Genomic DNA, 27959 nt, shown 5'->3' with positions numbered 1-27959 from the left:
AGTTGCGTTTTTTTATCTGAGCAGCAACAACACAAAGCGCTGTGGAAAAATGTCTCATAAACGAGGTGAAAAGTTCCAAATAGAGTCTCTACGGATGTCGATAAATGAACACATGGCGTCGGTCAGAGAGGAGATATCGTGTGTTGTCAACGAGCGCCTCAGTTCGGTGGAACAGTTCATGTGCAGCCTCTTTCAGAGAGAGATAGAGACACTAGTAGAAACTCTGCTGGAGAGACGAGGCAAACTGCTGGACGTGATTTTACAGCCACACATACAACTACACGGAGCAGGTTTGTTTACGTTGCATTTCAAACACGTAAGTAAGCAAAGTTACCATATGTTTACCCAGGGTAACTGGACTAAGCTCAATAACTTTTACAGCCATGCCTAGCCCTACAAGCAGAACCCAATGCTACTGAAGTTTCTGACATTTTTGACGACCCAGATAGCATGGGGTCCTGTTCCAGCTCCACCCTGCCACCGGGTACGCACACATAAATACACGTAAACAACTTCGGAAACTTCCTTCTGCGCTCTTTGACGGCTTCTTTTCTTTTGAGGGCTTCTGAATCTGTGAACTATAAGTAGGGCCTACCTATAAATACCGCTGCGAATATCTCCTGTGGCGCGGAAGCCGTTAACTATTTTTAATCTTTGTTTGACCGATTTGGTCATTTTGATTCTTCTTTTCCTTCCTTGTTTATTGACACCTCATTGTACCGCCTATCTGGCTAGCTAGTGGCGCTATAGCTATGAGAGCAGATCAGAGGCAGGTACGTAGCCGGCACAAGCCAACTGCACATCGGGAGGCGGTACAATTGGATGTCAATAAACAAGAAGAATCAAAGCGACCAAATCGGTATAACAAAGATTAAAAACACAACGGCTTCCACGCCACAGGAGATATTCGCAGCGGTATGTATAGGTACTTATAGTTCACAGATTCAGAAGCCCTCAAAGGAAAACAGGCCGTCAAACGTCGCAGATACGATGTTACCGAGCATATTTATGTCCGCGTTCCAAAATTCCCATACGAAAATATAGATACGCACAGGGACCCTACATAAAGTGACATCCAAATTTCAGAAAAGTTTATGGAGGGTTCCGAGAGGGGCTAAGCCAGGCCCTGCTCATAGAACATTTCATGGAAGGGGTTCGAACTAGCGACCTTCCGATATCAAGACCGCTCCGCAAACCGTTAACTTCGGCCACCGAGGCACTTATAGCTTAGTGGCACTGTTTTTCTGGCAAATCTAAACTAGCAAATTTAAGACTATCTCTTCAAAATAAAAGCACCCTCTAGAGTATTGAAAGAAATATTAATTTGCACATTTAAACTATACATTAAGCATTTAAACCACACGCATTGTGTAAAAATAAGTAATAAGTAATGTTTCTGTGTAAAGATAAGTAATTAAAAAAGTGCATGGACTTTATAAAGTGGACGCTGGACAAAGATCCCTGCTATGTTTCGACTAGTGTGACTTACGCACGCATCCGGGGAGACCTCCTCTACAACACCACACCCTCCGCTAAGCAGCAGAGGTGTAAAAAAAATAATTGGCACGCCATACAGCGAGGTGAAAGGTCACTTTTTTTTGGCAAATCTAAGCTAGCAAATATAAGACTAAAGTGGACAAAAATCCCTGCTATTAGTCCTGCAACAAACAGTCAAAAAGTGCTTTAGTTTTCGAGATACCCCTACCGGAGTTAGGACCAAACACAACATAGTTTTTCCTCATCTCTAAGGCCTCCCATACATGAAATGGATTCTTGTATAAAAATATTTTACTGCAAAAGTGGTGAAATTGTTATTTAAAGTTATACACCTCAAACTAAAAATAAAGCCTGTCCGTCTGGTGGTTGAGGCACTTAAAGGCATGTAGATTCACAATGGAAGCTCTGAGAGGTTCAAAACTTGGCATACTTGAAGCCAGAACATACCTCTACATTCTAGAAAAGACTGAATGTCAATATCTGAATGTCAATATGAGATATAGTCATTTGAACACATACTTACAGTAGGCGGAATTGTACATCTATGTAGATGTCTTCTCTACTTTGTAGTGACTCTGGAATGGATTGTCATAGCAACACATATGATGGCTTGTAGGAAAGGTGAGGTTCTACTGAATCCAGCAATACCAATTGTGTAAATGTAGCTTGCACAATCGTGGAGTTATGCCACAAAACGTATATGGTGTCCCAAACGGGGGGAAATAAAACTAATGAAATCTACAGTATCACATTAGTTTTATTTTTACTTCACTTATCAAGGGTGGGAAAACATAAACAAATCACTTGAGTAGAAGTCCCTAAAATGTATGAAATGTCTCAAACTTGAGAAATTGTGAACAAATAGATGCCGCTTCAATAGAGAAATATGCAAGCCTACAGTGGAACTACTAACTATTATTGTTGCAGCACATGACCTGCATGGATGTTAAATAATAATAATATAATATCTCAAACTTATATAGTACCCAAAGACGCTTTACATGGGGGGGTGGGGGTTTACAGAGGTAACAACAAATTAAAAACAACTTTTATAGAAAAAGGACATTAAAAGACCGTGAAAAGGGAAGGCAATTTTGAAGAGGTGGGTTTTGAGGGTGAATTTGAAGGTTTGAAGGGTAGGGGCATCTCTGAGTGCCTTAGGGAGGGCATTCCACAGGGTTGGGGCAGCAAAGGCGAAAGCCTGTTCCCTCATCAAGCTCAAATCTCAATATTATCCTCATAAATATAAATAATCAAGTTATTAATTTCTGTTATTTGAGTTATTTGGTTACAGTAAATTTATACTACAGTATTCGGCTCCACCTATGTGCATCTTATGTGATCTTATAATGTGTATCGGAAATCGGGGGGCCGATCATGACATTTTTAAATGATCAGATCAGGAGCACAAAAATGTGATTGGGACATCTCTAGTATCAATATGATATCCATATCATGATATTGGACTGTATATTGTCCGTGGTTTGGGATATTGTACTATTGTGATATTGGAGGAGTTGCATAAAAATATAATTTTCAGATGGGGAAAAATCGGTATCGGCAGATACTCAAAATTAAAATGATCTTACTAAATGTTGCTCAACAGAGAGATGATGATGTTCATAAAACCGTGGCTCTATATACAGACAATATGCTGCAGTAATGAGCAAGTTGCAAATGTTGAGTGAGAGCATGCCTGCACCAGTCTCATCAAGAAGACTGAATAGGGTTGATACAACATTGTTTAACATACAAAGATATTTTTAATTTGTGTGAAGACCAGTACAAGACCAGAACATCTGACAGCCATTATGGCTGGTACTGGTATGTGTACCAGAGACGTAAGGTCCTTCATGCAGCATCAGAAAGGTTGATGAAGTTGTACATCATCTGCTCCTCTCGTACCCAGATCTGTTTGTGTATGATGACAAATATACAATATACAGTATAATACCGGTAATATGCCGAGGCGGCAGTGCCTCAGGGATAGAGTGGCCAATAGAGCGGCTGGATGGAGAACCGTGAGGTTCGCAAGACAAAATTCAGTGTGAACTAACAATATACCGGTAGTACTATATCATACCATATTCTCAGTTCGATCCAGGGCTCCCCCAGAGTTAGACTCTGAACCCCTAATTGATCCCGATGTGCAGGTCGGTGTCTTGTATGGTTTCCTCTGCCATCGGTGTGTGACTGAATGTGTGAATGTAATGCACAATCTATGTAAAGTGCTTTGGATAAAAGCTCTATATACTGTAAATGCACCAATTTCCATTTACGGTATATAAACTCCTTGACTGTTATGATGACATACAGAAGACACTGACTCTGAGGAAGAAGATGATATTGTCTAAATACAAACCCTGGAAACATACAGCATTATAATTTGTAGAACATGGAAAGTCTGATGTTGCATGCTCTAAAAGTGTGCCCATGGGAAATGGGCACAATGAGAGAAGATGCAAATCTCCAAGAAAATCCAGAACTACTACATAGACCTGCAGATATATCGATGAAGAAAACCATGGACCAGTGTCTTCAGTATGTCATAACTCTTATTTATTGAAAGTGATGACTTGTCATCACTTTCATTTATTTAAAGAAAGATGTTAACTACTTCAGTGAGATTAATAAAACCTTTGACATAGATACTGGTCTGCTGTTCTAATTATTTGTTTTATAGCTGCTATATTTCGTTTAGATATTTAGTGTTTTAGGTAGCATTTATGATATTTGTCATCATATGCAAAGAGATCTGGGTACGAGAGCAGCCGATGTACAACTTCATCAATCTTTCTGATGCTGCATGTGAAGGCCCTGTCTCTGGTACTCTGACCAGTGACCATGTGAAGGCCCTGTCTCTGGTACTCTGACCAGTGACCATGTGAAGGCCCTGTCTCTGGTACTCTGACCAGTGACCATGTGAAGGCCCTGTCTCTGGTACTCTGACCAGTGACCATGTGAAGGCCCTGTCTCTGGTACTCTGACCAGTGACCATGTGAAGGCCCTGTCTCTGGTACTCTGACCAGTGACCATGTGAAGGCCCTGTCTCTGGTACTCTGACCAGTGACCATGTGAAGGCCCTGTCTCTGGTACTCTGACCAGTGACCATGTGAAGGCCCTGTCTCTGGTACTCTGACCAGTGACCATGTGAAGGCCCTGTCTCTGGTACTCTGACCAGTAGTCCTGGTTTTGTCTATGAACTGATTGCACAAGACCGCAATGACTTTTTTGTGCTATCCCTTTTGGACTGATTGTATGACTGTACTCTGTTGCTGTTTTTACATTTATGTCTAATAAACTATTAAATCCATCAATCAATCAATCAATCGTGCTGGCCTTCCCACAAATGAAACAATATATTTGTATGTTAAACAGTGTTGTATCCTATTCAACAATGTTGTACCCTATTCAGTCTTCTTGACGAGACGGCATGCTCTCACTCTGGTCTTACTGGAGTAGTTTTCTCAACATGATACAGTATATGATGAGGAGAGGAGAGTATTGAATTTGGGTTTGCCAGGGTTTTATGAACATCATCTCTCTGTTGAACAACAGTTAGTATGTGTTGAAGGTCTTCTGCCGTGGGCTTTATACATTATGGGTCTTGTTTCGTGCTTTTTTCCAACTGTTTAGCAAAGATGATACAAAGATTTGGATCCAATATTCCATTTTGGTAAAATTTTAAAGACACACTTCAGAATTTGTACAGTATCTATGTTGTGCATTACGCGCACTATTTTTAGGCTATAGTATATGTGCAGTAACCATATTACAAGTGATACTAATTAAGTCTATTTTCCATTCTGGTGAAACAGTGTCAGGGCAGGGTTCTGCTATTGTCAGTGTAGACTGGACAGGCAGTAGGCTCTGTTACACTAAAGAGAACTAAATGCTAGGTCACTCTCCACTCCAGTCAGCTAAATAGCTACTTGATTTGACAAGGTTCATCTCATCTTTTCACATTCCAAAATATGTGAAATGATTTTACCGGTCATTTTATGAAGAAAGCCACATACTGTAGGCAATAAGATGCAGGTGGAGCCACATACTGTAGTATAACTTGACTGTAACCAAATAACTCAAATAACAGAAATGAATAACTTGATTATCTATATTTAGGAGGATAATATTGAGATTTGAGCTTGATCCAGGTCATGTGCTGCAACATAATAATAGTTAGTAGTTCCAATCTAGACTTGCATATTTCTCTATTGAAGTGGCATCTATTTGTTCACAATTTCTCATTTCTCAAGTTTGAGACATTTCATACATTTTAGGGACTTCTACTCAAGTGATTTGTTTATGTTTTCCCACCCTTGATAAGTGAAGTAAAAATAAAACTAATGTGATACTGTAGATTTCATTAGTTTTATTTCCCCCCGTTTGGGACACCATATACGTTTTGTGGCATAACTCCACGATTATGCAAGCTACATTTACACAATTGGTATTGCTGGATTCAGTAGAACCTCACCTTTCCTACAAGCCATCATATGTGTTGCTATGACAATCCATTCCAGAGTCACTACAAAGTAGAGAAGACATCTACATAGATGTACAATTCCGCCTACTGTAAGTATGTGTTCAAATGACTATATCTCATATTGACATTCAGATATTGACATTCAGTCTTTTCTAGAATGTAGAGGTATGTTCTGGCTTCAAGTATGCCAAGTTTTGAACCTCTCAGAGCTTCCATTGTGAATCTACATGCCTTTAAGTGCCTCAACCACCAGACGGACAGGCTTTATTTTTAGTTTGAAGTGTATAACTTTAAATAACAATTTCACCACTTTTGCAGTAAAATATTTTTATACAAGAATCCATTTCATGTATGGGAGGCCTTAGAGATGAGGAAAAACTATGTTGTGTTTGGTCCTAACTCCGGTAGGGGTATGCCGACTTCTGGGGGCCATTGTCGCAGTACTATATGTTTCGACTAGTGTGACATATGCACGCGTCCGGGGAGACCTCCTCTACAACACCACACCCTCCACTAAGCAGCAGAGGTGTAAAAAAAAATTGGCACGCCATACACTGCATACAGCGAGGTGAAAGGGCACTTTGGTTGGCAAATCTAAGCTACCAAATACAGTATAAGACTAAAGTGGACAGGACAAAAATCATTGAGGTACATTGCATGTTGTACCTATACTTTTGAGTAACGTTTGCACTTTTTTATACATTTGAGTAATGTATGCACTTATAGGTACGTTGCACTTATAGTATCATTTTTAATTTTTGAGTGACGTTTGCACTGATTGACGTTTGTAGTTTTTGCATGTTTTGTATGTGTTTGAATAATGTTTGCTGTATTAACACAGATGCACACACACATACAGTAAATTGATCAAATCTGTGACTACTAAACTATTAAAGTAGCTTCTCAGTCCACCTTAAGACAAATTACGTTTAAAAACAAATATTGTAGGGATTTGGAAACCTTTTTGCAGAGTGATTTAGTCTTCTTCTGTGTAACAGTGAATGAGAAACACCGTAAGCAAACTGTATGCCTTTTTATTTCCATTGAACGTGTACACTGTTATATTAGCAATCATTAATTAAAAGGTATTTTTTTGTAACTTTCAAAGCATTGTCTGTATTTTATTCTGTATGTGTCCACTTTAGTCTGGAAATGTAATGTAATTTTTTTTTACCTCTGAGCTGGTGCTAATTTCTTTTTTACACCTCTGCTGCTTAGTGGAGGGTGTGGTGTTGTAGAGGAGGTCTCCCCGGACGTGTGCGTACAGAGCCGAAGAGTTTGATCAATCCTCAAGGGGGCCCGTTCCCCCCCCCCCCCCCCCGCCGCAGCGGGGGGAAAAAATAGTTGTATTTACAGATTGGTAATAAACACAGCGGTACGATTTCAGAACACATGATTCACTCATCAGAGAGAGATACGGACTTACGGAGGGAGGGGGAGAGAGAGAGAGAGGGTAAGGGGTTGCTGGGATCGGTGCGGATTGATTGATTGATTGATTGATTGATTGCGCGGTGGCGGCAGCCGTTCACTCAGGGGAGAGAGAGACGCTGAATCACTTTTTTGTGCACGCAAATGTTTCAAAGACGGGGCATTTTCATCCTGGTGCTCCTTGAACCAGGCGAGTCTCTTTGGTCATTTGGTGAATTCTTGATCAGTGTTATTATGTCACGACTCAAGAACAACTACCATGACATTCTGACACGCTTTGATGTTGTGGACATCTGGCTAGGTGAAAACAAAAGAAACCCGATTAGCATTTGAGTACTTGGGTGGTCGCACCCAACACTTTTAACACCTCTTGGACGGCCGGCGGAGTAGTCTCTCAAGAGTCAAGACAGACTGTTGCCTCGCAACAGTTGAGGAACAACAGGGGAGGCGCTGTTTTCCCGAATATTTGACGATGGGATTCTCAGATTGCCGGCGGAGAGGTCCAAAATGTTCGGAATTCCCAGAAAATCTGTAATGTAAATGTAAAATGTCAACGAAAATCTTCATGGGGGCCTAAAGGGGCCCTGGGAGTCTTCATGGGGGCTGCGGCCCCGTGGCCCCCACAGACTCTACGTGGTTGTGTGCGTATGTCACACTAGTCGAAACATAGCAGGGGTTTTTGTCCAGCGTCCATGCACTCCAGTGAATAGCATTTATCCATTTAGATAACTTTTTTACGTTATGTAATTACTTATTTTTACACAGAAACATAATGTGTGTCTTTACAATAACTGTAATGTAATAATAATATTAATAATGTAATGTAAAACTTATTTAATTAACGACACTTTTATTCTGAAAGCAACCGGATGTCTTAAATTTGCTAGCTCTCAAACAGGAAGTTCTAGATTTGCCAAAAAGACAGAGCCTAGCTTAGTCCCACATTCCCAATACGTTCCCTCAGTCCCGACTCCCTACGCTCATTCTGTAGCTCCTAGATGAGGTCACATCCACGCCCCCCTCCCACCGCGGTTCAGAAACATGCATGGTTTCCAAAAGGAACGTTTCTTAGCCTTTTCTGCACAATGAATCCAAAAAGTGAAGGGCCATTAGCGTGCTAAACTAATCTAAGCTTATGAACGGCCAAGAAAAATCCAACTTTAAACGGTTAAACGAGTGTTTAAATTGGTTGTTTAGCAGGTTTTTCAAAGAAGTTGAAAAGCTTTAGCGCCTCCCCTGATTGAATGTGGAATTATATTTACAACTAACTTCAGTTCACTCGACATGCACACAAACAACGTCCTTGAAGAACATGGAAGCGGCTGACTAAACACACTTAACTAGCACAGCACTCTTCGTGCATTGTGATTGATTAATTGATTTATTGAATACTTTAACACTTTGCATGGAGTAGCAGCAGGGCTCCAGCGTGCGACCTATTAGGTCGCATATGCGTCTTAATTTCTTATGGTGATACTTAAAATTGAATGAGGTCGCACCGGTGATACTTGGAAATGTGCGGAAAAAAATAAAGAAAAACGATCCGTTTATTTATTTATTTTTACTCCATCTCAACACTGAGGCACGGGCGGCTATTAGTAGTGCGATAATAAAGTATTACTTTCTTTTGGCTCAATCGAATCCCCTCTCTTTCTCTCTCTTTCTCTCTCTCTGCCTGCCTGCAAAGTCAACGCAAAGACGATAATTGCGCAAACAGGCGCAGCGCGACCTGCCGCGGTACAAACGGGACGAACCGAGGAGAATATATATTCAGGTCTGAACGCAGTTTATCCGACACAAATTAACGAATCTTTCTCAGCTGTACAATTTCACTGGAGCGCAGCGCGCATATCTAACTGCATGATGATAAGTCATGATCTACACAGACAGCCGACTCCCGACCATAAGCTCCCGACCCAAACAATGAGTGAGGAGGTAAACTTGTTGTTTGATTAAACATATAATGTGCCACGAAAAATAGCTTCCAAAGCTTGTTATGTTTGCATCGAGGAGGTAGCCTGTGTCCATACAAGATGATCGGCCAACAAAATACATTAATCTCCCTCCCAGTGAGTGAAGAGCACTGATGCCTGATTTATTCTTCGTCGTACAAAGTGTGTGCTGAAAATAGCTGATCTACAAGCTCACAACGCGTCGCGTCCGCGACATGTTGTGAGCTTGTAGATCAGTTATTTTCAGCATGCGGAGTTATGCAGGCTCTGAGAGCATTTAGAAACTTTTGCCTTCACAATAAAAGTAAGCAGCTTTCACAAGTTGGCCAACTTGGCCCATGAAGACAAGGAAAAGGATTAAGAATTCGGTGGCATTTCACATTGCAAAAGATCTTTTCCAAAATGTAAAAATATTATAATAAGGAATTAATTTGGATAATGGTAATGGGATATTGTACAAATTGTCACTTTATTAATCCCAAAGGTTTGGACTGCATTTAATTTTCAACACAAAACCTTAAACTGACTTTCTGTGTGTGGAATATAAATATTGCCTTTATTGAATGAGTGACTTTGTGTTGGGTTCAAACCATCTACAGTGTTTTGAAGTATAACCAGGTAGGTTGCTGTTTTTCACACAGTGACCTTTGTAGCGGGATTTATGATTCAAACCTTTAATGGTGGAACCCACTACAAAAATAAATGGCGCCCGATAAGATCATGTAATAATACCACGAAAAAAAGGGTGCTACCTAATTTCTGGTGGTGCTACCAAATGAAAAGGTAGGTGGCACCAGTGCTACCTGTGAAAAAGTTAGTCTGGAGCCCTGAGTAGCAGTACAATACAAGGTACAAGGTCTGTTAAAAGGATGAATCCAATAAATCCTATTGGCTCGTTTCCATTAGGGTCATTTTGTACTAAATTAATTGAAAACAATACTGACAGACAAATGTACACAATATGCCTACTATGAAAAAGAAAAAACATCATATAAACAAGTAGGAAACAAAACGAAGAAATATAGGCTACTAGTGGCTTTGACTCTTTACAGGGGCTAGTTCTGAATTGCAGCCACCTGTAAGTGCTCTTTTAGAGCAGTTTTGAAAGAGAGTAAGGATTCACACTTCTTTGTGGCTGTTGGTAGGGCATTCCACATTTTTGTGGCATAGTAGGAGAATGAATTTTAAGCCCTTGTTTGTGCAAACTCTGGGGTTGAATTAGCCCCGTTCGGGACCCTCGGTTAAGCTGTTCTCAAGTTCGGACGTCGCTTACCCCAGGGTCCCTGAGTGGTTATTCCACTCTCGTTGGGATACAGATGTACATACCCTCCGTTCACGCCGAGCGGCGCTTGAGTGTTGGTGAGATGTGAAGAGAAGACACATAAAGCGGCTATAGAAGACAACGGAAACGTGGGAGAAATCACATTAACCGCAGATGCCGTTAAGTATTTAATTCTTTTTTTTTTTTTAAGTTGAAGTCTCTTCCTCACTTCCCATGTCCCGCCTCCCACGACACAACAGCATTATAAACATCCTGCATGTACACGGTCGGCCAATCAGAGGCAATAACTAGGACGTGCAGCTAGCCAGTCGCCGCTCAGGAGGCGGTACAATGGGAAGTCAACAAGGAAGTCAAGGACGTGAGGAAGAGAGAATTTCAGAGAAGCCAAAACTTTAAAAAAAGTTTAAAAATACTTAACGGCATCGGCGGTTAATGCAATTTCTCCCACGTTTCCATTGACTCCTATAGCCGCTTTATGCATCTTTGAAACATCTCACCAACACTCAAGCAGTGCGCCACTATGCGTGAACGGAGGGTATGTACTTGTACATCTGTATCCCAACAAGAGTGGAATGTCCACTCAGGGACCCTGGGGTAAACGACGTCCGAACTTCAGAAAAGCTTAACAAAAATGTGTGGTAACCCTGACTGAAACATGACCCTCTGACACCTCCTGCAGGTGAAACAACTGATGCCCCTCAGAGACCAAATGCTTCAGGAGGAGGTGGCCAGGTAGCAGAGACTGAGGTGTCAGTTCACCACCCAGGCCAACATCACTGGACCCTGGGTTCAAACCAAGATGGAGGTACGCCTACAGTCCACCCAGGCCAACATCATTGGACCCTGGGTTCAAACCAAGATGGAGATAGGCCTACAGTCCACCCAGGCCAATATCATTGGACCCTGGGTTCAAACCAAGATGGAGGTACAGTCGACACAGTTCACCATCACTGGACCCTGGGTTCAAACCAAGATGGAGGTACAGTCCACCCAGGCCAACATCATTGGACCCTGGGTTCAAACCAAGATGCAGGTATACTGTCCAGTCCGCTGTGTGATTCTCAGTGCATCACTTCACAGTCACACCTCTAGCCATACGAGAAATAAACTCATCTCATTAACCACTCAGGTTCCATTCCCTTCTCACGTCCCCCTGCTGTGCTTCTCTCTGCCCTGTCCATCACCAGGAGATAGGCCACGTGTCCGTGGACGTCGCCGGCTCCCTGGGGGAACAGACGGACAGCCTGAAACGGAACGAGCAGAACATCATCAACTACAAGTGCAACATGGACAACCTGGAGGGCGACCACCAGATCAGCCAGGAGTCCCTCATCTTCGACAACTACACCATGGAGGTACATGCCGCACACATTAAACACACAGAATACTCACATTTTTCACCAATTATTTTGTTTTAATATTAAATACGTGTACGTCAAATTGACATGTATTAGAGCTCCGATACCATTATGGGGTGGGAGCCTGGGAGGGCAATTTGTTTTAAACAAAAATAAATATTAATAATAATAATGATGAAAGAAATTGTAAAGTATTGCTATCCAATTGAAGTGAGATTTGTGTTGCACAAAGTTAGTTTTATTAGGTTGATTTTGCCACTCACCCAATAAAGTTTCAGCCAAAATGAACTCCCGTACGGCTTTTCTGCGTGGCCGTAAGGGCCCGGGGAGGGCCTCAAAAATTACTCTAGCCCAGGGGCCTCAACTCCTATAATTCCGGCACTGGGCAGCAGTCACTGGAGAAGTACTGGTGCTCATGGGTTCACGTACTTCAGCTATTTGGTCAAACATACTGTCCAGACTGCTGCAGGGCTGGTCCCTCCGTGGCCTTCTGACAGGTGCCTTCGTCCATGTCCTCGTGGTCCTCCCTCTGTTGTTGTCCCACTAGACATTTTCTGGAGCTCCTGTAACACCATCCCCTTGGCCAGCCTGGCTGTGTCGGTGTCTGACAAATGCAGATCTTTATTATATGCATTATATGCAATAATATCAGGTACAGGTATAGACGATTAATTTTTTTATTTAGTAAAATATGCTTGTAAAGTTGGCCGATTGGTCAAGGCTCCAAAAATGTGACGAGATGCAAAGTTTGGGGTGTTTTATTTTAAATAGTGAAGGCCTGAAATAACAAATCGAAAATAGACTTTACCAAAAATAGAAAAAATGAAACTAATACTTGACAGCAAACCAAACAACCTAGGAACTTAAGATACTGTTTAACAGGCGACACCCTTACAAGACAAGGGCCCTGGCAGCTCTCCCCTATAGGACCCAGACATGGGTGACCAGTTCTAACCCACGCACACTTAGCCCATATATATCCCACAAGAGACCCAGATATGGATGACCAGTTCTAACCCATGCCAACTTAGCCAATATATATCCCACAAGGGACCCATACATAGCGGACCAGTTCTAACCCATGCCCACTAACCCCATAAATAACCTATATAGGACCCAGAAATGGTTGACCAGTTCTAACCCATGCACACTTAGCCCATATATATCCCACAAGAGGCCCATATGTGGATGACCAGTTCTAACCCACGCCCACTTAGCCCATATATATCCCACAAGGGACCCATACATGGGTGACCAGTGCTAACCCATGCCCACTAAGCCCATAAATAACCTATATAGGACCCATACATGGGTGACCAGTGCTAACCCATGCCCACTTAGCCCATATAAACCCATAAGGGACCCAGGTGTTGGTGACCAGTTCTAACCCATGCCCACTTGGCCCATTTGTAACCCATATCGAGCCCACAATATTTGCCCAGTTCAAGCCATGCCCACTTAGCCCACATAGAACCTACCTGGAACCCAGTATAATTTCCCAGTTCTAGCCCATGCCCACTTGGTACCCATAAACACACATGCACCCCATATGGTGCCCACATGGAGGTGGTCAGGCCGGGAACCCATATTTGGGTTCTGTACAGTATGTACAGTATTAAAAAATTACAAAAAATTGATGCTGCTATATACATATTTGAAGTTTTTCAGAAAACTTAGGTCAGGCTTTAGAAGGCGTTTTTAGAATCGGCCGTAGGCCTAAATGGGTTAAATAAGAAGAGTCTGACGACTCACGATTGGGTAAGTTAGGCCAATCAGAGGCAGGGAAGGGCGGGTCATCACTCCAAGGCTCTTCAAACGAGGAAGTAAAATAAATCATAACACAGCACACATGAAGCAATCGGCTGACACGACGACGACGAGGGAACATTTGATTTCATCATTTCAGAAATGGCAGAGGCATTCCCAGAGGGAGTTTCTTCTGATGAAGATGACGTCCGGGAAGACATTAACAACAATCAGTCTCCATGGCCGTATATGGACAAATTCATGTTGTTGACAGGAAAAACCACTAAATCATATGTGTTCAAATGTTTGCTGTGTCAGCCAAAAACCAAGCTGCTCTCAACGTCCCACACGTCCAACACAAATTTGAAAACGCACATTAAGGTGAGCTGATCAAAAGCTTTACATAACCATTGTCAAGTAACTGTTCCCAAACATTACATAAGTCAGTGCACTTTTTTTGTCAACAGCTAACTAATAGATGCTATTTCACTGCAGGCAAAATTAACTATTTTTGGGGTGGGGAAAAGAAAAGTCAAACTAAAATAAATGCATACAGTACAGAGGGAAAAGATCATCTAGAGCAGTGGTGTAAATATTTAAAAAAATATATAGAAAAGAAAAAGACTATTACTGCATCAAAAGTTATCAACAAACTATATAATAAAAACTGGTCAAACTTTGGTCAAATAATATAAGAAAGGGGCAAAAATTGTGAAAATAGCAGATCTACAAGCTCACAACGCCTTTCATTGCCAGGCGCTGTGAGCTTGTTTTAATAATTTAAACCATATCATCCAGCCCCAGAACAGAGGAAAGACATCTAAAGTATTAGTTTTCGTTTTTAACATTGACTAGCAGTGTCTACAAAACCAAAGTGGTATGGTGGTTACACTGGTTAGCCAAAAAATATTATCACTTGTCATACTGATTTAATTATTCATAAGTTATATACAGAGTTTAATGTATGTATTATTTATTTGGTAGAGGCTGCACAAAGATAAACTTCCCCTCCTGGATAAGGAACATGAGCAGGTGCAAGGAAGAGGAGTGCTCCTCAGAATGAGAGAGAAGATGCTGTTCCTGTAAAACAAGTCGGTGTAGCACAGTACTTCAGGAGGAATGATACCCCCATGATGACCCAAGCTTGATTTGACAAATTAATCCTTAACTTCATCATTCAAGGATTGCATCCACTTCATACTGTGGAGAGACCAGAGTACAAGGAGTTATTCAGTCAGATTTTGCCCACCAGGCATTTGATGTCAAGGAGATATTTGGGAAGAATGCTTGATGATGTGCACATATCCATGAAAAGCACACTGTCTGAGACTTTGTCCAAACAGTGTCCAAACAAATGTGTGTACCACAGCAGATGCATGGTCAGCAAATAACAACAAATAATGACGGTGACCGTCCACTGGATTAACCAAGACAGTTTAAGCATCTGCTCTGGAGCATTAGCTTGTGGGGCGCCACACACATGATGTGTTGGCTGTGATGTTGATAGACATTCACAGAGAATTCAACTTGAAAGACAAGGTGACCATTACAACCACAGATAATGGTTCGAATTTTGTGAAGGCGTTCAGTGTCTTTGCAGAAGTTCAGAGAGACATGGACCAAGACAGAGAAGAGGAGGAAGAGGATGATGAAGGCCCTGTCTTCATAGATGTCACATAACTTTTGGATCAAACGGAAGCAGAATACAGTCTCCCACCTCATCAACGATGTGCCTGTCACACCCTCAACCTGGTTGCCACAAGAGACATCGAAGATGCTTTGACAGAGTCACAGCCATTTAAAAAGATTTCAAGATCAACATTGGCAAATGCCAGGCGCTATGGAATAAGCAACAGAGGAGCACACAATGTTCAGATATCGTCAAAGACAAGCTAGGATGCCAGCTGGTAGTTCCTGTTGCAACCAGGTGGAACTCAACTTACCATGCCATGGAGCGACTGCATACCTGTATCCTGGCGAAAGAACAAGAGCTGCAGGTGCCACGCTTCAAAGCGACAGAACTCTCCTTCATACGGGAGTATGCAAAGGTAATTAAATAGTATAAATACCTTTATTTTGTGCTTACATGAACACTCCATACTGCTTTTCAACCAGTGTTGTATCATTACATCAGTAGTACATCATAAAACTGTAAACACTTTTGAAGTCATTCATTTAGTATGACAGTTATTGAGAGGTGATTTGTTGTGGACCAGTGATGTCATTAGTGCTGTGCATGACATCACTGGTCCACAACTGAACTCAAATCAACTCTCAATGGTATCAAACTAAATGCATGACTAAAACTGATTATACAAAGCTGGTTGAAAATCTGTGGGGTGTTCCGACCTTAAGTTAAGTTAACTTGTGTTCAGGTGCTGTAATCCATATATTTGTCTGACTTAATACCTCTCAGTGAGCTTACTAGTGTAGTTATTTTTTCCTCCCAGGTTATTAACTGACGGTTAAACTACTACTACAGCAGCACTTCTATTATTATTATTATGTTTGAGTATTCATTATTTTCTTCTTTTTTTCAAGTTATGTCCCCCCTGGCCAAGGCTCTTGATGTACTACAGTCTGATCGAATGGCCTACTCCGGAGTGTTGGTGCCAACAATCACAATTCTACTCGAGAAAATGGAGCAGTTGAAGAATCATAGCACCCTAATTCACTGTAACCCACTGGTAGATTCCATCATCAATGGGGTCCAGCGGAGGTTTAGATACATTTTCGAAGATGCAAGGTTGCTCATGGCCTCTGCAGCTCAACCTATGTTCAGATTGGCCTACATCCCCACCAGAAGGAAGACTGATGTCGTGTCAAACCTGAAGGCAGAGGTAAAACAGCGTCAAACTCAAAACCCAGATGATGGCATGACAACAGATGGCGAGGAACCAACTGAAGATGATGAAGTGACTGGATACTTCCCATCACTGAGACCAACAAGAGTTGTGGATGAAGTGGACACCTACTTAAAATCTACCGAAACCAACCTTGTCAATGTGTTTCAAAACCTGCCGATGATGAAGGAGGTCTTCCTCAAGTTCAACACAGGATTCCCAGCTAGTGCAGCTTATGAACGACTCTTTAGTGTAGGAAAATACATTTTCCGACCAAAAAGAAACCGTCTTTCAGATGCAAACTTTGAAAAGCTTCTCTTGTGTCGTGTGAACAAATGTGACGGGAGCCGGTTAAGTATAATAAACTATTTAAGAACCACAGTAGTAAGATTAAAGTGCACCGTTTTAAAGTGCTGTGTGCGGTTATACTGTGAAACTTATTTAACAACTGTAGCCGATCTACGCCACCCTTTGGTTTAAACCAGAGTAAAAGGGAATTCTTAAAACAATAAAAGGACACCCAGGTTCGAGTTAAAAACCAGTTAAAAAGAGCATTATAAATTAAAGGAAAACTGTTAAAAGACTGATACAGGACAGGGTTTTGGGGAGTTACAAAATAATACTTTATTTCCTTATACACGGGCACTCTAAAATGGCCAGTAGAAAAATACAATTAAACTTAAAACGCCCTAAACCTAAAACCCTAACCAATCCTATATAACTAAACTAAACTAAAATATGGACCAAAAACAACAAAACAAAACGAAACAATCAATCACAATAAAATGTCTGGAAGCAATGTGCAAATGAGCAATGTGCAATACAGCAAGGGGAGGTTGTGTAGGTAATCCGGGAAGGGGTTTACTCTTCTACATCTCTTGTAGTCACTGAAACACACAAGAAGATATATGCCAGTTCATCTGGTCCATAACACTCTATACATTCACAGCTCCACCGAGAGGTTCACGTTGGCAATACTGCGGTTGGATACTTACAGGCGACCCAGGATTTCACCTGGGCCCATCTGTCTTTGGCTTGCAGTATCGCAACCCCTCTGCCGCCGCGCCGCCTCCCCTCTGGTCGAACTGGAACTGGCTCCTCACAACGGATCCTCCATCCAGAGCTTCTCACTCTAAAGTGCGTATAGTGCCACCGCCTTCCCGACAACCAGCTCCCCTGCTCTCCGTCAGTCTATTACTCTTTGTCACATCCCGCTCCTCTACTGCTCTGTGTCGTCTCGTCTCTTCTTCCAAACGGCCACGGTTTGTATCAATCTCTGTAAGACTGTACCCCAAGTTGCCTCCGTTCCTCCTCCCGTTCCCTAAGCTCTGCTGCCCACACAACCTTTCCTCCTCTCTCTGTGTCGTCCTGTTGCTTTCTCCTTTGTCTCCTCTCTCTCACAAACATTTGTATGCTGCGCCCCCTGATTGCACTCGGCTCCTGATTGGCCGAGAGCTCTCCCCTGTCCCAGCCGATCGCCACCCCAATTACACAGCTGCTGTCCATCCCCAACTAGTCCTGGGTGCAGTGGCAGAAAAACAATTAATACAGAAACACAAGTATACAAAACAACGAATTGTAGCACAGCAGAATAACACGGCAACCAAGGAAATAAACAGTAATAAAAGGGAAAAGTGTTTTCTGCCTGCTGACACAAACACCTCATGTAAGATAAGGGTCCTTCTCTAGTGAGGAGGAAACTTTGCTTTGCCGTGGCAGAAACTACATGAGGGGAGGGTTTCTCCTGGGATGAGATAAGACAAGTTTACAGTATTTACTGAAGGAGCGTAAACTCAGACAGAATTCTGAGTTTTTCACTCCATAATCTTAGTATTTTGATACACGGTTTGCTGCTTTCTTTTGTTTAAATAGCTTTGTTTCTTCCAGGGTGCATGAATAGGCCATTTACTTTTATTAAAATTATTATTTTGAAGGTTTTATAGAAGTTATGTTTTGTTCTGCCTAACCTGACGGTGCACAGCTGTGTGAGCAAACTACTCAGGGAGGAGGGAGGCGATGTGAAAGTTTCATTGTCGTTTACCCCATGCTGCTTATTTCCATACTTAAAAAGGTATAAATGTTACAGGATTCAAGTCCTGGCACTAAAATGTGTTTGTTCTGTTCTATTGATTCCGTTCATGTAAAGATGGATTTCGTTAATGTCTGTTTTATGAGACAAATGTTTCTTGCACTTTTTTTTGGCCAGGTTATTGTCATTTTGCTACTGTGGTTTCGGGGGCACGGTGGGACAGTTGCTGTCGCCTCACAGCTAGAAGGTCCTGGGTTCGATTCCCACTCGGGACACTGTGGGTGCTGGCAGAGTGTTTCCTCCTCTGCGTCATCAGTGCCCATACCCCCCTCACAAAAAACATGCAGTAATCCTGGTCTCTAAACTGCCTCCCCCTGGCCAGCCGGGGCGCCTGATGGAGGGTTAAGGAACTGGTTGGAATAACGTGTTCCTTCCACGCGCTACGTCCCACCAGGGAAACCCTGTCAGGTGTAAAGGAGCAACTTGGACACGCATGCATGAAGGAAGCATGAGTTCAAGTCCGTTGCTCTCCCCAGGTTGGCGGAGGGTGTGTAGAGCCCAGGATCACATTAGATAATTGACACAGGGGTGAAACTGTAGTTTATCCTGTGCTGAAAAGTCCATTCCAATAGAGATAGTTTTGGTATCTTTAGGAAGAAATGTATGTTGATTTTCTTTGTTTTTTAATAAACAATCAAACTCAGCATTTTTGCCTGCCTATTTGTTCGGTGGAAACTTGATCATGAAGTTGATAAAAACATGAATTAAAAAAAAGTAGTGTCCATGTAGCTAGCTACTTTTGCCATGTAGCTTATAGTGTACCTTGTTACAATTCTCTGGGGATAGCTTCCATGTAGTTGAGCTATATTTAATAGAGAGTAACTGGTAGTGTAGCTTACTACATTTTCCAAGTAGCTTGCCCATCACTGCATGTATGTAATCTGGCACCACTGCCGTATCAGGCACAAGTAGTCATTACGTCATTTGCTGGGACGGTGCATACGCATCAAAAGTGCTGGGACAGTGCATATGCATCAAAAGTTCTGGGACGGTGCATACTCATCAAAAGTGCTGGGACACGGTGCATACTTGTCCTGGGAGAAACTAGTACTTACATCACTGGGTCTTCACTGAAAAAAGGCTGGCAGTAGCGGAATAATTAAGTAGTACCTGGCTGTCAGTGTGTTAAGAGCATTCTACACAATCTAGAAGAGCATTCCAAATATATTATTATTTCAATGCTAGATATGCACAATGTACATTTATATGCCATGTTACATCAAAGTCCTTTTCTATTCCTTCATTCCAGACCAGTTTGTGGAGACCAGCCTGCAGGTGAAGATGAGTTCTCCTCAACCATCCTGGATCGTTTCTGTTAAACAGGAATATGAAGACCTCCTGGACACCAGTAAGTGTCATGCTCTGTCAGTTTCCTTCTTTAATTCTCTTCTTTTGTAGGAATATCTCCTCATCAATGTTTCAGTAATCCCAGTTCCCACTCACTTGAACTGCCTACAATTCATTTCGGAAATTGAGCATACTTTTGAATGGTGGTATATTTGGTACCATCCTTACTTTGCCCACGGTGCCAGAGCCTTTAATATATATATATATATATATATATATATATATATATATATATATTCATCTATCCATCTTCAACCGCTTATCCGTAGTCGGGTCGTGGGGGAAACAGCTCCAGCAGAGTCCTCCAGACTTCCCTCTCCAGAGCAACATTTAGTGACTTCCTCCTGGGGGATCCAGAGACGTGAGTCAATGTATTTCCTCCAACTGCGCCTTGGTCTGCCCCGGGGTCTCCTCCCAGTGGAACATGCGTCGAGGACCTCCCTAGGGAGACGCCCGAGAGGCATCCTAACCAGATGCCCGAACCACCTAAGCTGGCTCCTTTCCAGGCAAAGGAACAGCTCTTCTACTCCGAGTCTCTCTCGTGTGACTGAACTTCTCACCCTATCTCTAAGGGAGATGCCAGCCACCCGTCAAAGAAAACTCATTTTGTCCACTTAGGCGAGTTAATCTATGAAAAAACAGCACCTTACCCCCTAATAACATACTAAAAGTTTAACAATGTTTGACCACCCGAAAGGTGTTATTTTCAAGATGGCGTCCACGAGCTATTTAAATAGCTTAACTACTTCATTATTTATCGTAGACAGATATTTTTTGTGTCTAACCCTATGTTTTTGGGGCCTGTGAATCCAGTGGACTTGTCCAAATGGCTGAGATACAATTAGATCATTTTGAAATCCAATATTATGTGTGTGACTCTATTAAAACCCTCTGAAATGGACACCCGTTTTCAGGTAGTCCCCCAAATGTGTTGTTGTAAGGGCGTGGCATGAACCGCATTAAATAGATTTTTAGGAAGGCTTTCTTTCTTTCTTTTTCTTTCTCACCTTTATTTATACTCGGAATACAGGCTAGCAGTGCCAGTGTGCTCACAGGGGCTGACAGTCATTTCAGCTAGTGGCAAAGCATACTAAAATGGTAGCCTGACCATGAGTGCTGGAGAAACTTGCAAAATTTGCCATGAAGCATTAAGAGATGCTTCTGATGTGGTTGAAGTCCGTCAGAAGGGAGCTGATGGAATCAACAGTGCAAGTGTGCCAAGAGGGGATGACAGTCATTTCAGCTGGTGAAAAAGTACACTCAAAATATTGACAGCAGTACATAAATCCCAAAAACATTATACTCCAACAAAAAACTAAAGTTGATGAGCCACCAAAGAGAAGTGCCACAGCAGATAGTCCTTTCAACAGCAAAACAGACTTGTCTATTCTGTGGGACTACAGTACTCACTCAGTACTCACATGATCATCAAAGTGCAGCCTTTAGTTATGTACAGACAGATACATTTGTGGAGTCCATTCTTGAGTGTTGTGACAATCACTCAGATTAATTGGCCTTCACCGTCAAAGGCAGAATTGAATATCGTCACCTTATTAAACTAATGGCCTAAGTCATTTTTTTGCCTTTAATTAGTTTTTGGCCTAAATCACCACCTGGTGATGCTGGCCACCTCTGGTAAAATTGCCTAAGCCCTAACGTAAAAGGCCTTCCTGTTACACCCTATTAAAACAATGGCCTATGTCAAGAGGGAGACTTAGGCCATTTGATTTAGCCTAAGTCATAATAAAATGTGACTTAGGCCATTTTAACACACCTTTCAAAATGGGAGTGAATGGGAATGGGAGGTACTGTTACTATGGGACTGATATAATGGGAGTGAATGGGACAGAATGGGAGGTACTGTTAGTATGGGACTGATACTATGGGAGTGAATGGGACTAAATGGGAGTGAAAGGTGGGTACTGTTACTATGGTACTGATACTATGGGAGTGCATGGGAGGTACTGTTACTATGGGACTGATACTATGGGATTGAATGGGAGTGAATGGGAGTTACTGTTACTATGGGACTGAATGGGAGTGATTGGGAGTTAATGGGACTGAATGTGACTGGATGGGACTGAATGGGAGTGAATGGGAGTGAAAGGGAGTGAATGGGAGTGAAAGGGAGGTACTGTTACTATGGGACTGATATGATGGGAGTGAATGGGAGGTACTGTTATTATGGGACTGATACTATGGTAGTGCATGGGACTGAATGGGAGTGAAAGGGAGGTACTGTTACTATGGGACTGATAGAATGGGAGTGAACGGGAGGTACTGCTACTATGGGAGTGAATGTGACTGAATGGGTTTTACTGTTACTATGGGACTGATACTATGGGAGTGCATGGAAGTGAATGGGAGGTACTGTTACTATGGGTCTCATATAATGGGAGTGAATGGGAGGTACTGTTACTATGGGACTGATACTATGGGAGTGAATGGGAGTTACTGTTACTATGGGACTGAATGGGAGTGCTTGGGAGTTAATGGGACTGAATGAGAAGGAGATCAGCCGGAGAATCGGAGCGGCAGGGGCGGTATTGCAGTCGCTGTACCGCACTGTTGTGACGAAAAGAGAATTGAGCCAGAAGGCAAAGCTCTCTGTCTACCGAGCAATCTTCGTTCCTACTCTCATCTATGGTCATGAAGTGTGGGTCATGACAGAAAGAATAAGGTCACGAATACAAGCGGCTGAAATGAGTTTTCTTCGACGGGTGGCTGGCATCTCCCTTAGAGATAGGGTGAGAAGTTCAGTCACACGAGAGAGACTCGGAGTAGAACCGCTGCTCCTTCGCCTGGAAAGGCGAGGTGGTTCGGGCATCTGGTTAGGATGCCACTCGGGCGCCTCCCTAGGGAGGTCCTCGACGCATGTCCCACTGGGAGGAGACCCCGGGGCAGACCAAGGCGCAGTTGGAGGAAATACATCGACTCTCTGGCCTTGGAGCGTCTCGGAGTCCCCCAGGAGGAGGTCACTGATGTTGCTCGGGAGAGGGAAGTCTGGAGCTCTCTGGTGGAGCTGTTGCCCCCGCGACCCGACTATGGATAAGCGGTTGAAGATGGATGGATGGATGGGACTGAATGGGGGTGAAAGTGAGGTACTGTTACTATGGGAGTGAATGGGAGTGAAAGGGAGGTACTGTTACTATGGGACTGAATGGGAGTGAATGGGAGGTACTGTTACTATGGGACTGATACTATGGGAGTGAATGTGACTGAATGGGAGTTACTGTTACTATGGGACTGATACTATGGGAGTGAATGTGACTGAATGGGAGTTACTGTTACTGTGGGACTGATACTATGGGAGTGCATGGGACTGAATGGGAGTGAAAGGGAGGTACTGTTACTATGGGACTGATAGAATGTGAGTGAATGGGAGGTACTGTTACTATGGGAGTGCATGGGAGTGAATGGGAGTTACTGTTACTATGGGACTGATACTATGGGAGTGAAAGGGAGGTACTGTTACTATGGGACTGATACTATGGGAGTGAATTGGAGGTACTGTTACTATGGGACTGATACTATGGGAGTGAATTGGAGGTACTGTTACTATGGGACGGATACTATGGGAGTGCATGGGAGCTTCAACAACAACAAAATCACCAATGCTGGGCATTATGGCACATGGAAAAATGTCCATTTATATTGGAAAACGTTATTAATTGTTAACACAAATACACTTATAACCCTATAATATACACTTATAATAATAATAAAACTTTATTTGTATAGCACCTTTCATGACATGAAATGCAGCTCAAAGTGCTTTACAGAACAATGGAAAATAAAAGAAAAGCAAGGCAACGACATTTAAAAAAAAACAAGCAGTAATGCAATACAGTGAGGACATGAATAACACAAAATAAAAATATAAAAATAAAAGATCAATTAAAAGCAATGTTGTAGAAGTGGGTCTTGAGCGGAGCTTTAAAAATGTCTACAGAGGCTGCCTGACGAAGGTACAGTGGGAGCTTGTTCCATGCCGACGGCCCGTAGAAGCAAAGAGCTGCTTCCCCGTATTTTTTAGTTGCCATTTTTTTAGGCAAAGCGAGCAGGCCAGCAGTGGAAGACCTTAGCGGGCGGTTTGGGACATATTTAGGCAGGCAGTCATGTAGGTAGGAAGGTGCGAGACCATTGAGAGCTTTATAGACAAGTAAAATAATTTTAAAATCAATCCTAAAAACAACCGGAAGCCAGTGCAGTGATGCCAAAACTGGAGTAATATGTTCTCTCATCTTAGTTCTAGTTAAAACTCTGTCTGCTGCATTTTGGACAAGTTGTAATCTGTCAGTTGTTTTCTTAGGCAGTCCTGAAAAAAGTGCATTGCAGTAATCAAGCCGAGAAAAAACAAAGGCGTGGAATAGCGTTTTTGCATCGTCCAAGGACACATAGGCTCTGATTCGTGCAATATTTCTAAGGTGAAAAAAGGCAATCTTGGTAACATGATTAATGTGTGAATTAAAATTCAATTCAGAATCAATAATAACCCCCAGGTTCTTTACTGTACTGTTACTTTCTACAGTCAGGTTGCCAAGTCTGCTTAATATTGATTCTTTCTGCTCACTAGAACCGATTATGAGAACTTCTGTCTCATCCTCATTTAGCTTGAGAAAGTTCTCACTCATCCAACATTTGATGCTAGACAGACAGGTAAACAGCAGGTCTAAAGCACAGGGATCATCTGGAGCCACAGAAAGATATAATTGGGTATCATCAGCATAGAAATGAAAATTGACTCCGTGATTGGCAATGAGTTCGCCCAATGGCAGTATGTATAAGGAGAAAAGCAGAGGGCCAAGAATCGAGCCCTGTGGAATACCAGAACTGATGTCGTGTTTGTCTGAGTCAAACTCGGCTAGATTGACAAAGTAACTTCTGTTTGATAGGTAGGAGGAAAACCAGGACAGGGCCGTACCAGACAGGCCTATCCAGTGCTCCAGACGCTGTATTAAAATTGAGTGATCAATCGTGTCAAATGCAGCCGTTAGATCTAGAAGTAAGAGAACGGATACATGTTTCTTGTCAGCAGACACCCTAAGATCATTCATTACTTTTACAAGTGCTGTTTCTGTGCTGTGACCTTTCCTAAAGCCAGATTGGAATTTGTTGTGCACATTATTGTTCTGTAGAAACACATCCAATTGATGAAAGATGCATTTTTCTAAAACCTTGCCCAGAAAAGGTAGATTTGAAATGGGTCGATAGTTACCCAAAACAGAGGGATCAAGATTGTGTTTCTTGAGAAGGGGCTTAACTACAGCAGTCTTCAGTGAGTCTGGGAAGACGCCTGATTGTAGAGAGCTGTTTACAATTTTTAGGATATCTCCAATCACACTGTCTAAGACCTCTTTGAGAAAGGTGGTGGGAATTGTATCCAATGAACAGGAGGATGATGTCATCTGTGATATAGTTTTGCGGAGTTCGTCTTCATCAATTGCGCAGAACGATAATAGGCTCCCCCTGGAGAGATCTACCCTGGGACCATTAGCTGCTGTTTGAAGGTTTGCGCTAGCAGCAGCACCATTCATAATATCAGCTCTAATGTTAAAAATGTTGTTGTCAAAAAAGCATGCAAACTCATTACACTTAGCTTTAGAGGCCGGGAATGACTGCTTGTAGGACTGGGGGGGGGTTAATGGTAGAGAATAGGACTCTGGCATTTTTCTTGTTCTCATTAATAATGCCAGAGAAATATGCCTGCCTTGCTAGACGCAAGGCTTTGTTATAGGCGACTGTTGACTTTTTAAGAATCTCTAGGTGGATGGTGAGTTTGTTTTTTCTCCAGGCTCGCTCAGCTCTACGACATTCTTGCTTCAGTGAGCGTGAATGCTCATTTAACCAGGGTGTTACTCTGGTGTTATGTTTCTTTTTTGTTTTCAAAGGAGCCACTATATCAAGAGCTGACTCTAGTTTAAGATTAAAATTTTGAACCATATCATTCACTATCATTCATAACCCTATAATAAAGACAATTGTTATTATAATCACTTCACTATAATTTAAGTTATAATTTATATAAGTTAATTGGATTCTTAGATAACCAAAATATAGGGTTAGACACCAAAATTACTTAAAGTGGTCAAACTTTGGTAAACTTTTAGTATGTTAAGGACACCTAATACTACAAAAAAAACTTGTGAAACCTTTTGTTACAATTTTTTGGGGTCAAACCATATCCTTACCCACCTAGCTTGTATCCGCGACCTTATTCTTTCGATCATGACCCACACTTCATGACCAACATTCATTGGTTGTCTCTCATTGTATATTTTGCCTAGACTTCCTGCACCTCCCTGTGTGTCAAGAGGAGGTTTCACCTGAACAGCAGGAGATGAGCCCCAGTCTGGTCCAGGAGGAACCAGAACCTCCACACATTAAAGTGGAACAGGAGGAGCTACTTCAAAGACCAGAGAAGGCTGATGGGTCAACGTTGACATTACTAGCATTGAAAAGTGAAGGTGATGATGAAAACCGAGACACAGAGCCTGTAGCCAGCACCTCAACTCAACACATGCAAACACAAGCTGATGTAGAGGACTGTGGAACATCACAGCCCACTAGTGATGACCTCCTCTCTTCACACCGTTCTGAATCTGACATCACTGAACACAGTGATGAGTCGGAGGAGGATACCTGGGTGGTCAATCAGTCAGCTATAAAAACATTGAAGTCACACGAGACACAAAATGTTGAAGAAGAAAGAAACAAGTTGTCCAAAGATGTGAAATCATCAAAACAAATTCACTTTATGAGGAGACACACAGGGAGGAAAGTTTTAATTTCTACGGAGTGTGGCAAAATGTTCACAAAAAATGCTTTTCGGAAAACACACAGGGTGACTCATACAGGAGAAAAGTCCTTTACATGTATAGTTTGTGGCAAAGGCTTTACTCAAAGAAGTAGTCTAAAATCACACATGATGACTCATACAGGAGAAAAGCCCTTTACATGTACAGTTTGTGGCAAAGGCTGTACTCAAAGGGGAAATCTAAAATCACACATGTTGACTCATACAGGGGTAAAACCCTTTAATTGTACTGTTTGTGGGAAAGGCTGTGTTCACAGGGGGCAACTAAAAATACACATGTTGACTCATGCAGGGGAAAAACCCTTTAATTGCACAGTTTGTGGCAAAGGCTGTGTTCACAGTGGTGAGCTAAGAGTACACATGATGACTCATACAGGAGAAAAGCCGTTTACTTGTACAGTTTGTGGCAAAAGCTTTACTCTAAGGTGTAATCTAAAAACGCACATGTTGACTCATACAGGGGGGGAAAACGTACCCATCTCCCTTTATCATACAACAGCTGTGGGTGTGGCTTCAGTTCAGGTGGATCACCACCCACCAGGCAATCCAGGCATACTTCATTAACTGGAGGGCGTGTCATGAAAACTAAAATTTTACAAATACTGTACACTTTTTTGAAAGAATTATCCCGCCTTATATAATAATACCTGATGATCCTGTTTTATGGTGGAAAAATCTGTTAAATTAGTTTAGAGTAGTGATTGACTGGGGTATGTTTTCAACACTGATTGTCTCGTTGTATGAGCACTCGTTACTGGACTGGAGTGCAACGGCTACTTTGAACAAGCAAGCCTTTGGCCTCAGTAATTGAGCACAAATTATCTCTCAGCTCTCAATGTCTGTACCCACACTAATAACTTAAAGTTTCATTGGCCACATACTGTACCTAATTTTCATAATAGTAGGTTAGTGGGAGAGGGGCTTACCATCAACGTTAACCAGCAGAACAAAATAATGAATTCAGCTTGTCTCTCTAATGTGAACCCCTGTGCAATGTGCAGTTGAGAAGGAGACAGCAGTGCTGTGACTATTTCAGTTACAGCAAAATGTAATTTTTTTATTTTGTACTCCTCAAGCTGCTTATTTTTTTGTTAAACATGTTCAAATATCAATC

General features: G+C 42.1%; 2 protein-coding genes across 2 annotated transcripts in view; both read left to right on the top strand.

Annotated features, from left to right (window-relative positions):
- LOC310856562 (zinc finger and BTB domain-containing protein 24-like) overlaps positions 1-27959 on the top strand; it is a gene marked incomplete at its 3' end in the record, with an annotated part of 81869 nt that overhangs the window by 16412 nt on the left and 37498 nt on the right. The gene's annotated exons all lie outside the window — the stretch shown is intronic.
- LOC310856810 (uncharacterized protein) lies at positions 79-27959 on the top strand. The gene is made up of 5 exons (XM_083762298.1): positions 79-290; positions 11325-11678; positions 11833-12000; positions 19931-20029; positions 26316-27959. The coding sequence occupies exons 1-5, from the start codon at positions 95-97 to the stop codon at positions 27407-27409; spliced, it is 1911 nt and encodes a 636-aa protein (XP_083618424.1). The 5' UTR covers positions 79-94; the 3' UTR covers positions 27410-27959.

This window comes from Protomyctophum parallelum, assembly GCF_964188405.1.
Source record: "Protomyctophum parallelum genome assembly, chromosome: 3".
Classification (NCBI taxonomy): Eukaryota; Metazoa; Chordata; class Actinopteri; order Myctophiformes; family Myctophidae; genus Protomyctophum; species Protomyctophum parallelum.
Note: the sequence above shows the minus strand (reverse complement) of the source record. Positions and strands in the feature narration are given on the sequence as shown.

Bases quoted from the DNA above. Each gene is read 5' to 3' on its own strand.
- LOC310856810 (XM_083762298.1), top strand. From the start codon at position 95: ATGTCGATAAATGAACACATGGCGTCGGTCAGAGAGGAGATATCGTGT. The intron at 291-11,324 runs GTTTGTTTACGT...CACCTCCTGCAG, and splicing joins CATACAACTACACGGAGCAG to GTGAAACAACTGATGCCCCT. The intron at 20,030-26,315 runs GTAAGTGTCATG...TATTTTGCCTAG, and splicing joins TGAAGACCTCCTGGACACCA to ACTTCCTGCACCTCCCTGTG.